The sequence below is a fragment of the Pseudopipra pipra genome, chromosome 6, assembly GCF_036250125.1.
Source record: "Pseudopipra pipra isolate bDixPip1 chromosome 6, bDixPip1.hap1, whole genome shotgun sequence".
In the NCBI taxonomy this organism is placed as follows: domain Eukaryota; kingdom Metazoa; phylum Chordata; class Aves; order Passeriformes; family Pipridae; genus Pseudopipra; species Pseudopipra pipra.
In genome coordinates, this window is record NC_087554.1 from 9,474,202 (window position 1) to 9,486,265 (window position 12,064).

At 38.2% G+C, this 12,064-nt stretch overlaps 1 protein-coding gene across 3 annotated transcripts; it reads left to right on the plus strand.

Annotated features, from left to right (window-relative positions):
- The first annotated feature begins 1,887 nt into the window (after positions 1-1,887).
- On the plus strand, positions 1,888-11,451 carry OLFML1 (olfactomedin like 1). Of its 3 annotated transcripts, XR_010431157.1 has the most exons (4): positions 1,888-3,527; positions 5,543-5,831; positions 8,924-10,527; positions 10,646-11,451. XR_010431157.1 is itself a non-coding variant. In XM_064657249.1 (3 exons), exons 1-3 carry the CDS (start codon positions 3,402-3,404, stop codon positions 9,700-9,702), a joined length of 1,194 nt encoding a protein of 397 aa, XP_064513319.1. In that variant the 5' UTR covers positions 1,888-3,401; the 3' UTR covers positions 9,703-11,451. The 3 variants fall into 3 exon arrangements, 2 of the variants coding, with proteins under 2 accessions (XP_064513319.1, XP_064513320.1); XM_064657249.1 differs by having other exon boundaries at positions 8,924-11,451; XM_064657250.1 differs by having other exon boundaries at positions 3,418-3,527; positions 5,733-5,831; positions 8,924-11,451.
- The last annotated feature ends 613 nt before the right edge of the window (positions 11,452-12,064 follow it).

Sequence of the window (12,064 nt, forward strand, 5' to 3'; positions counted from 1 at the left end):
CAAGGAAGTGCCTTGAACAGCACTCTTGACATCTCCATGGCTGAGGCCCTTATCTCATGATAGAAGAGATTTCTCCATCATTAGTGTGATGGAGAAGTAGTTTCTGTGAAGAGGTAAAAACTTACAGTTTACACACATTCCACTTGACAGTAACATGTTTTGCAGGCATCACAGAGGGCCACATATTGCTGCAAAGAGCCTGATTTATTGTGGCACTGCTCTAGTTTTACCAACTGAAATACCAGAAAGGAACTGACTTTAAAAAAAAAAACAACAAACAAGCAAGTAAACATAGAAGGCAATCATATGAGTGAAATAATATCTTAAAGAAATATTGGTTTTTTACCTAAATCTAGTATTCACTCTGAACTGATTTCAACATCACTTTTAAAGCACAGAAAACTCCATTCAGCATCTGAAATCAAAACCACAAACACAGATGAGGAGCTGAAAATGCCTAATTTTCCATTTGGAAATCTCTAACAGCTGTCAAAATAGACACCTAATGGTAAAAAGGTGGAATATGAGCAGAAAAGAAGCAACAAGCAACATGGTCAAGAAAAGAATACCATCTTACCCAGAGAGAAGACAAGCAGTGAAAAGGCATATGCACTCACATCAACACACTTGTTTCCTTTTAGAGGTTTGAGAGGTCTGTCAAATCGAGCTAGTAGTGGTCACAAGAAGAAGCGTTCCTTGAGTTAAGAACAAACTTTCTGTTCTGTTAGTGTGCAACATCCTGTGCACTGAGACCAGTGTCTTCCCAGGCATGCCAAGAAATCCTGCTTTAAATCAGTATCAAATACATATGTATACACACATACACACACACATATCACACATATATATATATATATATATCATATATATACATAATATGTGGCTGGATATATACCTTTCTGTATATATCTAGGAAGAACAGAACTGGAATAACAAACAAAGAAAAATAAAAAGACAACAAACAAACAAACAAAACAAAACTCCAACAAACAAAACTGAAAGAAAAAATCCACAAAAGGCAAATCCCCCAAAAAGCTCAGTTCTGTACCAGATACTATAACATGCCTTCCTGGAATGGTGCATTTGTCGTGGAACCATTTACCGTGAGACCATGGTTTAATAAGCATGGGAATCCCTCATAAAGAGAAATCCTTGGAAGCTTCTGGTCTTTGAACTGCTGGCAATTCTAAGAAATGATTGAGCAACTTTACAAAATCCAGCTCCATATACAGCATGCTTAAGCTTATCCAGGGTGTTTTACAGTTCAAGATATTTTGCCTTGTAGGTAATTTTCCCTGTCTTAAGATGAAGGAAAGAAATTACAGATCTATACCTCGACTTTTAAGTGTGCTTTCTTGAAAGTAAGTTTGAAATATTTTGCTTAGAGTATGTTATTTGCTTGGGTGTCTGGAATCAAACAGAAATAAAGTTGTCCTGAAACTCATAAATGGTATTGTTCATCTAGTCAAGTCTTTAATTATAAAAAATTCACGCAAACCTTTCTAAGGAGAAACTTTCAGTATGGAGCTCTGCTATGACTAATACTCTGACCTACTCTAATAAATTCTCCAAAGAGACTACTGTCTTATTTTAGATAGCAATCTAGACTATAGAGTGCAATTAAAAAGAATATTAAAAGCCATAAAGTTGCTACTTCGTATTACCTTCAGATAGGGCTTGCAGTCATAGCTTAAACCAAGCATGTTCCTAACCGCAGGCAAACTGTGACAGATTTTGTTTTACACAGGTATGATTCCTTCCTCCACTAAATGAAGACATTAACCTCTTAAATTCTATAGTCTTCATCTCCTCATCACTGCCTTAGATTGTTGGGATATACATACTAACCTCAGAGAACACTGAAGGGTTTCAGGTTCACCTACGAGGTTAGAAAAGGGATCGTTTTTCTGTGTCGTTCTTCCCCAGTGTTGTAGCTGATTATTTTGTGGAAAAGCAGCACATGAGGTCAAGATGTGCCACAGTACATAATCAAGGAAGACTACACACTTCCTAGGGTGCCTGTTCTCAGTGTGAGGATCCAAGCAGGCAAGCTTTCTGCCCTCCCAGGCAGGAGCTCTGAAGTAAAGGGAAATGACACTGGAGCAGAGGACCAAGTATTAGCCTCTGTGCACCACTGACTTTGCCTGTAAACAGGAACTGGCAAATTGTGTACACCTCTGAGGATAAAAGAAAACTAAAATACCAAATAGTTATCTGTGCACTTCTGTGAAACTTGCCTGCAAAGCACACACAACCACCATGCAACGATCGAGCACGTGGGGGTGAAAATCTGCCTGCTGTGACACACTTGCCTGAATTCTGTCATGAAACAAAGGTTTGCACACAAGGCAGTCAGAAAGAAAAAGAAAGCTCTGTAAATGTGAGGAGAGGACAAAAGTGTAGAAAAAGAAAAATGGGGGGGAGGGAAATTGAAGAGGTGGAGAATTCTGAGAAATGGAAACGTCCAGTTTGGCTTCAGATACAAAGGGAGCTTTCTAACCTCCTAACACATGGTTTCCTAGCAAATACAGTGTTAGTATAGCCATGGATATTTCCAGACAAGGAATCCAGTCATAAAAATTATGAAATCAAATAAATAAGTATTGTCTCAAATGCAATAGACTCATGTAAGTCAATTATAATTCGTTTTTAAGCCATCTTAAGTAGAATTATTATTTGAAAAGAAAAGATCTATCATGGACTTAACTAAATTGATGCAGAACTCTGTTAAGGATATTGATTGTAACTGGAAAAGTACTGGCAAGTGAAGAGAGAAATGAAGGGTTTTTTTAAATAATTTTATCTATGGTTTTCAGTCTTGCTGTAAGTAGGCTGGAAGTGAAAACAATTGCTTTAGATTGTTTTACAGTGACAGCTGTGGCTGTTGAAATTGCTACAGACATTAAGCATCAGATCTCCCTGTGAAAGGATGACCCGTGCTCTGCTGACTATGAATCTATGCTGACTTACACCAAGCACACACTGCACAGTGCTGGTCACACGGGAAAGCAGATGGGAGGAGAAAAGAGGGAAAATAAATTACTTTTATTTGTATTTAATAAAATTTGGCCCACAGGCTTTCTGTGACTCAGTACTGAACATCTGGGATTGATCACAGGATCACAGACCGAGAAGCAGTCATCTGGCTTCTAGAAATAAACACATTCAGTCCCTCTTCCACAACATTATTTTCTTAATGATAAAATGCAACGGCCATCTTAAGTCTTTTCAATACTTGCAGCCACAGTACTTTTAACTTTTTAGTGTTACTTTTTCACATCGGGGCATCAGACAATGTTAAATTTCATTTGAGCTTGGACTGGCAGCATTTGGGACTGCCCTCCACACACACACACACACAGTTAATTCACTGCTATTCTGCTTCAAAATTTTATGATACAATGGCAGTCCTGCAAGTCCAGCTTTTGTTAGTTCCCTTCCTCACGAGCACCCTGGGAGCAGCACAGTACCTGGTGCAGGATGCAGCGCTGATGAACTACATGGACCGGCGTTTCCTCTCCCTGGAGGTACGTGCTACCTGCATCCTTCTGCAGCTCTGCCTGCCTGCAAAGAGCTTTGAACACGTGTGAATGCTCTCCTGTGTGTGTGGACACAGAACAGACTGTATGATATACAATACCAGGATGACACACTTCCAGCTTTTTCAAATAAATAAGTAAAATTGTGGCTAAACCTTGAACTATAATGATTCCTACTTGCCACATCATTTATTGCAGGATATAATTTCATAATGTTACATTTTCATTCTGTTATCATGTGTATGTTTTGTTTTACAACACCAATGAATTTAGCTAAAAACACAACTGTTTATATAGTACTGCTACAGTCCATCCTAGGGAATAGAAATAAACATATTGTCAGCAGTAGAAGTGCTGTCAAGTGTTAACAAGGAGATAGAAGTTTATCAGGTGTTTTTTCTATGTACAGATAAACTACTGTTCCAGGTGGGTTTAAGACACATTTCTGTAAACTGGAAGTGTATCTTCACTTTAAATAATCCCCTTACAGCTGGGAGACTGAAATAAGTACTTCCTTTCAATTAATTACATAAATGTACTAGTTCTTGCTTCTTTTTCTGCAGTAAAAATACTACCAGTACTGCAAAATACCTCTTCAGTATTGGTGTGCTATAATCATGTATTATTTATCTTAAATGATTAACATGTCCTTGGCTCCTGGCCTGCACTGGCAGACTTTTAGAGAAGCTCTAACTTGCCTTGTCTCATGTCCCCTTTTGTAAAAAACTGGTCTAAACTTCACAACACAGAAAGAACTGAGGGATTATTCTGACATTCTGTTCCCATTGTGCAGAGTGAGAATTAAATTTTCTTAGCCACTATAGAAATAACTTCACATGGTAATTCCTGTTCTTTTTGGCACCTACTAAAAATTATGCAACTCCACCTGTGGCATTTGGTGCAAAGGGCACCAAACAAAGAACAGGACAAAGGGTGAGGCAGACACTGAAGGAGCACTTAAAAACATTTAAAATAAAGTCCTTGTAGAAAGTCATTGAAGAGCTTCCTGGGGACTTACAGTCATGTATAAATGGGGGAGGGAGGGAGGCACAAAGCAAACAAACCACCACCACCAAGTTTACATGGAACATGTGCAGACTGCACTAATCACTCGGGAAACTCAGACATCCCCTACTCAAACTCCACCTTAAAACCAAAATACCTGAAATCTGTGCGTGAAGCACCGAACCAGAACACCCAATCTAGCAGTTAGATCTGCTATGATTGTGTATTTGGGCTCAAAGATTGGCTCAAATTCCTCATTTTCCCAAAGTGGCAGCTGGGCTACTGTTTTCAGGACACCTATGATCTTAATAGAAGCAGCTGCATTGCAACAGAGAAATCACATTTCTCACCATTGAAAACATTACTAATTTGAATTTAGGTGAAAAGAAATATGTTCAGGTTTGGTTTTGGTTTTTTAAATATAACCAATTATTTGACACAGAAAAGAACCCCAAACAAACAAACAAACAACAAAACAAAAAAAATCAACTAAAACTTCAAATATAGCACATCACTATTTTCATTTTCCCTTTTAAATGGATATAAAATGGCTCCACTAGATTCTGTCTTGATCAGAAGAGGTTTATTTATGTGAAATGTTCCTGTTGATAGATCTGCAGAAAACTTTGAGATTGCTTCACCAGTGGTCCTACAGGAGGAATTCCAAAGTTTCTAGGAAGCAAGTCATGATAGGTTATTAAGTACCATTAAATACCTCTGGCTGTTTCCACCAGAGAACTTTCCCTTCTTTAAGCAGCAAAACAAAGTATTTGGCTGTCAGTAAACACATCAAGGCAAAAAATGTGGGGTTTTGTCCAGACCTTGTGCCAGTCTCATGTGTCCTCTTCACACAGATTGCCCACAACAGCCACTGGTTTGAAACAGATGGGGGGGCAGGACTGGAGAGAATAGCATGTGGGTTTTTTTAAAGCAATCATGAATGATGTTGAAATGTATACAGAATATCCATGTATTTTCTTCCTGTGTTCCAACTTAAGAAGAGGCTGGAAAAATGCAACCAAGACATACTGGATTATGTGGACGAATTCCGAGACTTTTCAAAGATGGCACTGTCGCGCCTGGCGGGACTGAACTCTTATAAGGCTGAGGTTAAAAGTGAAGTACAGAATTTGCTCACAAGAATTGAACGAGCACAAAGGGACATTGACTATTTTGGATCTGTCACAGATTCTAACCCCTGCATAGAAGTGCACGAAGACCTGGTGAAACAGCAGTTACTTGAAGAGGCAGAAGGAAAAAAGAAACTTAAACTCATGCTTAATGCAAGTAAGAACAGTTTGCTTTTCAGAATGAGCCAGTACCTTAACCAATGTGTGAATGCTGATAGAGGGATAACAGATTTCCATTACCTATGTGGATACCACAGATAATTGCAAAGGGGTTTAGTTGTGAAAATATTACACTTATAAAAACGATGCATATGCAAAAAAGTTATGGGAGAGGGATAGAAGAAAGTACAAGTCAAACATTTATTTTGCAGATATCCTAACTGCATATCAAATTAATTCTTTGGAAGCTGCTTTTTATTATAAAGTAATGTAAAATCCTCTGAAGATATGCATTTCTGAGTACTGCAGCTATAATGAGGAATTAATGGTGGCCTTTGTTTTCTGGAGTGGGCAAGGGTCAAAACCTCAGCTCAAAAGTGAGTTAATAAACACTTCATTCACAATTTGCATCTGGTTTACTGTCCTCGTCTGTTACTCTTTCTCTCTCTCTCCCCTCCTAGGTACTTTATTAGGAGAGCACTCTGGTTTAGCCATAAGCAAAGCTCAGATCTGATTTGAAAATTAAATGTTATGGTACCTAGCATGAAGCATATATATACACACATATACAATCTATACTTAAAATTAAATTTATAATTATAAGTATTTTTACCTTAAAAGGTTGAGTTATAAATGTAAATTATGTATTGTAGACATGTTTAAAAGTAGTCTGTTTTCATTTCATAAAGTAAGAAATGAAAAATAAACAATAAGACATATAAACTGTTATTTTTTTAAAAAGACAGGTGAAAGACCTCTAGCATCATCAGTTATACAATTCCACTAAGTTCAAGAGAATTAGACTGACTGAATTTTACAAATAAGTTTACAATTTCTTCCTTGAACTTTTCTAGCAAAACAGTATTAAGGCAGATGGTTACAAAAGCAATCACCTTTTCTGCTTCTAAGCTCTAATCAGACACCACAATTGAGTGCTTTGACTATCAATATTTCTGTTCCATATACAGAACTTTTCAACATGAGGCATTTTTTTAGAGAAGCAAAAGAAATGAGGAATTTTTAAACTGACTGTGTTTAGGACACTTCGAAAATTATATCTTTCTGAGAGTTTAAGGGGGAGAAAATTACTTTTCATTTTCCCTTGCTGGAAATTATTGTGGCAGTTCTTAGTCACTTTACTTTCAACTTTTATTTTACTGTCAATACTAAATACAGAAGCTTTTCCCATTGAAGTCGATGGCAAAACTAATCCCTGCACAGATTTTACAGCACTTGGAAAAAGTAGGAAGACCCTCAACTCTAGCAAATAGCATCTCTGCTTCTATGCCATCATATCTCATCCAGAATCTATGATTATTTTTGCTGAGTCACTCTAAAACTCTGGCAGGAAAGTGTTTTTGAAGTCCAGCTATGTTACTGGTTTTGGTTCAAGTTCACACAGCCTTGAAAAGAACGATGTAGAATCACTGGTTTTACATGCAATAGCCAATGCCTCATCCTGCTTTGGGTGGAAAAGGCAAAATTATCTTCTGCACATTTTGGGGTGTGATAAGAAATAGTGGGGTTTGAAGGTATCATTACCAAAATTTTTCCACGTTCTCTGCAAACTTTTTGCTTACTGTGAATGTCTCAATATCTCTGTCTCCCTCCAAGCTGTTATAAAAACCAAGGAGGGGTTAAAAATTTTCTCTCAAGAAGAGAGACACTCCATAGATTTGTGATAGTAACCTGGCTATTTCTCCTGCAGAGGAAGATTTTGCTGATGCTGGTTAGGTATTTTGATTCAGCAGCTTAAAGTTTCTAGAATCTGTCTAATCAAGAAACATTACTTTTGAGAAAGCTATTATGCCTTGTTCAGAGATGGTGCTTCCAGAGTGAGAACTTCCAAACCCCTCCCCCAAAAAAACCCCATGCTGTAGCAGTAACATCCAAATTCTTTGATTAGAGGGTATCAGTACACACAAATGACATAAAGATTGCTTTCTACAGGCAACTGGAATCTTGCCACTGACTTCAATAGGTTCATATCAGGCCAAATAGGGAGGCTGGTTTTGCTTTCTCTATTTCATCCACTGCCAGAGCTTCCTGCCTTAGAGCTTTGTTTGTTCTGTTTACTGAAATGGCTGCACTTCACTGAGAGCAATTCTTTAAACTTCAAATACTCTGCCTTGTAATTTATGGGTGCCTTTGGTAAACAAGCTTGTTAATATGCTTTCCAATAGAGTTTTTGCTGGAAAGGATGGTGCTTGATAAAGATCTTAGCGTCTAAATGCCGGAGTCTTCACAAGCTTGATGCTTTTTGGTTTTAAACTCCTATGCAGAATGCATACAAAATGCAATGATCCCAAAATTATGACTGGATCTCTGTGATGCCAATTTTAACCCTATAGTGAGGCAAACAACTATGCAATCCCACCAGCCATGCCCCTGGCACAAGAATTGATAACACAGATGCCATACCAGTTCTTTAAAGAATGTATGCACATTCCTGGTTTTGTGATCTATGCATTTGTTCTAGTTCTGTTGTGCTGCAGGTGTTGTGAAAGGGAATGGGAAGATAGCCCAGTGTTTTGGATTTCTGTTGTGCTGATCTATTTTTATTTGTCTTTATAATATAAATGCATAAAAAGAGGCAAAGTGAGGATAAGAGAAGTCCTGAAAGAAAAATACTATACATGTGGCGTATCAGGAAAATGGATTTTGATTTGTACGCCTTCAATAGGACATAAATGTGATTATTTTTACTGTGTTAACATAAATCAGAAGTCAGTTCTCTGAAGTAAAAATTATAACCCTGTAAAAGAACTGACAAGAATAATCACAGAATCAGTAACTGTGCTCTTGGTCTCCTCTCGGGTACAAAAATGGAATCCCTTTTGGATAACACTGGTCTAACAGAACAAAGCCCAACACACTATGGGTAGCTGAAGACACACAGTTTTCTTAGCAGGAATATCTCATATAAAACTATCTTCAGCACTATTTATCATAGCCACACTGCTGACATCTACTGATACATTGACCCTCGTCTTAGAGTAGAATTGAAAGGAAACTAAGTATTTCAAAGAAAGGAAGCTAGAAAATTCACAGATATCCTAATTTTCTTTTCCTTTGGGTGTTTCCTTGCAGGTTGTGACCACATGCTTGCAGGTATTAAGTCCCTAAAGATAGTTAAGAAGACTGGAGATAAGCATGGCTCTTGGATGAAAGATCCTGGCAAAAAGCATACGAAGATTTATTTATTAAATGGTTCTGTAAATAATGTTATTTTTGAATTTGCAAATATAATGACATTCATGGAAAACAATCAGACACTGAGTGCTCGCAGAGTCACATTGCCATTTCCCTGGGAAGGAACTGGCCATGTCATATATCGGGGTTTCCTGTTCTATCATAGATACGGCTCCTTAAATGAGATTATTAAATTCAATATGCAGAGCAGAAAAGTAGTTGACCAAATGCTACTGCCAGGGGCTGGAAGGATTCCTGCCTATCAGCTTTCCCCACACACAAAAATAGATCTTGCCATTGATGAGCAAGGGCTCTGGGCAATCCATGCAGAGCCAGAGACTGGAGGAAACATTGTCATTACTAAAATCAACCACATAACCATGGCAGTGGAGCACACCTGGGACACACCCTGCAGCAGCAAGGATGCTGAAGCAGCTTTCATGGCATGCAACACGCTCTACGTTGTCTACAACTCTCCTAGCGGAGGCACCTCTCGCATACGATGTGTTTATGATGTTTTGGATGCTGTAAACACCTTTGAAATCCCAGCACTGCACTTCCCAAGACGTCAGGGGAGTCACTCCACTATACATTACAATCCTAAAGAAAAGCAACTCTTCGCTTGGGGTGATGGATCCCAGATCATTTACAAGCTTCACATGCAGCAGAAAGTTTAGAATCTTTAGCAACTTTTCAAATAGACTTAAAACCTGCCAGTCCCATGTCAACATGACCATTAATGTGTATTAAAATTACATTATGCCCACCTGTTACAACTTTCACCTATTTCACATAACTTTAGGCTTATGTACCCCAGTGATCTTAAACTAATGTCCAATTACGAATATGTAAAGTCTCCATTATTATAAATTACATGATGACTAAATGCTACATGTGGACAACCCATACACACACATGCTAGTCCTAAAGAGTAAGGAATAACAATCCATCTCTGACATGTTCTCTTCCTCTCAAAATTATGTATTCTGCTTCAGTGCTGTGGAAATCAAATCACAAGTCCTTCCTGTCCAATACACACTATCTGACAATCTCCACCACTCTGAAGGTCAGTTTAGAAAGCCTTCTGGTAAGCAATATAAAATCACATGCTTCCAGAGAAATTATCCGTAAGTTTTAACTGCAGAGGTTTATTGCATCACAAAGTATAAGAGTACAGACCCTCACAAACATGGTTTATATTTAACATTTAACTCTCATATATCACATCAAGGTTATTCTTAATCATTGAACTTCTACAGTATTTCCATTATATTTCCACATTTTTCTTATCCATATAGCTGTACGGTCCACTTTTGAACCTGACCATACATTAGTTGCAGCTAAATATTCACTCTTATCAGCCTCAAGTTGCCACTTTTCAGTATTTTTTTAGTGCATAACTGCTTGTGTGTCAGAAGGAATGTTCCTAGATTATCCTGTTCTGTATCAAACACTATTTTTTTAAATGTTCTACATGTCACTCTTTGTTTCCCTTCTCATTAGTCCTCTTTCAGCATCCAGTTGTGAGGCATTTTCCAATGCTTCAAATCACTTCCACTGGTCGTAGCAGAATCTTTCTCATCCTGTCCTCCAGCTCCAGGAAAATGCTTGTTCAAAAAGGTGGCCCTGATGAGCACAATGGTGCAAGAGAGGGCATGTCATTGCTCAGTCCTGTGTTAGTGAGTAACAGACAAACTCCAGGTAAATACAAATACACTTTTTTTTCAAAAAACAAACTGACTTTTAGTGCGAAATACAGGTACTGGCTGTAGTTTTGAGTTCTTGTGTTTTTTTAATTTTAATGACATCTGTATTTCTGTTTAATAACAAACAAGCAAAAAAAAAAAAAAAAAAAAAAACAAAAACCCTAGAGGAAAAATAAACACAACAAAAAAAAGTCTCCCCCAAAACCCACAAAAAGTGGTGCTTGAATAGCAATCCACAGCTGTTTCTACAGAAAGCCCATTTTGTTCTTTACACTGAAAGAGCTGTTGTTCTGCCTAAAAATAGCCTCAACAGAACAGCCAAACATCAGAGAATGATTTTGAAAAGGACTTCCAGAATTCAACTAAGAGTGTATAGACTCCTGAGCTGCAATAGTGATACTCTGCTTTTAGAAAAAAACCAACTGTAGCATTCTAAGTAGCTTTAATGATTAGAGCATTACTTCTGTGTTACAGAAGCCATAGGAAAGCAAAGTTAAAGACATCTCAGGCTGAAAGTAAGGTGAGTTGGCACTGGTTTCCTGCGTGACCGTGGGCTAAAGGCAGGCTTGACTTTTTGGCCTTTTATTCCTCATCTGTAAAAATAAAAACACCTAAATACAAAATGGTATTAGCCACCTTTGGAAGGCTTTGAGATCTTTTACTGCAAAAAGATGTGCAATTTTCTTTATTTAAGAAATAAAAGCTTTTGATGCAAACATGGACTGAGTCTGTTCTTTAGAAAAGGCATTCTTGGGATGTGCCATGTGCCACACTATTATTACACAACAGACAAAGCCCATGTTACTGTTCTATGTAAAGCTTTCAATGAGCCATCCTCAAAAGTTCAAGCAGGGTCTTCACTGAACCTTGCTGCCTGGGAAATCCAAGCTTTATAATAAATTTAAAGCATCCTGTGCCTGACAGCGGCCAAGACTTCCCACCTGCAGGAGATGGAGACACAGCCACCTTGCACAAGGTCTCTGAGCACTCCATAAAAGAATTGCTCATTGCCAAGGCCCTTCTTCCCTATCACCTGGTTCTGTCCCTGGAGTGTGAGGAGATTCCATCTCCTCTACATGGAGCCCCAAGGAATAGGGGAGGAGAGGGGCTGGAATCCTTTGAGCCACTGTGCCAGCACCACACAAGGAGTCTGTTGCAGGCCACTGAAGGAGTTCCTTGGGACCTGGAGGTGGGGGCAGTTCTTTTGAGTCTGAGGCTTGCTCTGGCTCTATTTTATAGTTTTGAGGATGAACTTTCACACTGCTTTTGTTTTTCTAAATTCCCATGGATATTTTTAGTGTTCTCTAACACAAAGTATGATCTGATCTCTGCA

Coding starts and splice junctions, on each gene's coding strand:
- OLFML1 (XM_064657249.1), top strand. CDS start 3,402: ATGGCAGTCCTGCAAGTCCAGCTTTTGTTAGTTCCCTTCCTCACGAGC. Junction 3,528..5,542: donor GGCGTTTCCTCTCCCTGGAG/GTACGTGCTACC, acceptor TTCCAACTTAAG/AAGAGGCTGGAAAAATGCAA. Junction 5,832..8,923: donor TAAACTCATGCTTAATGCAA/GTAAGAACAGTT, acceptor GTTTCCTTGCAG/GTTGTGACCACATGCTTGCA.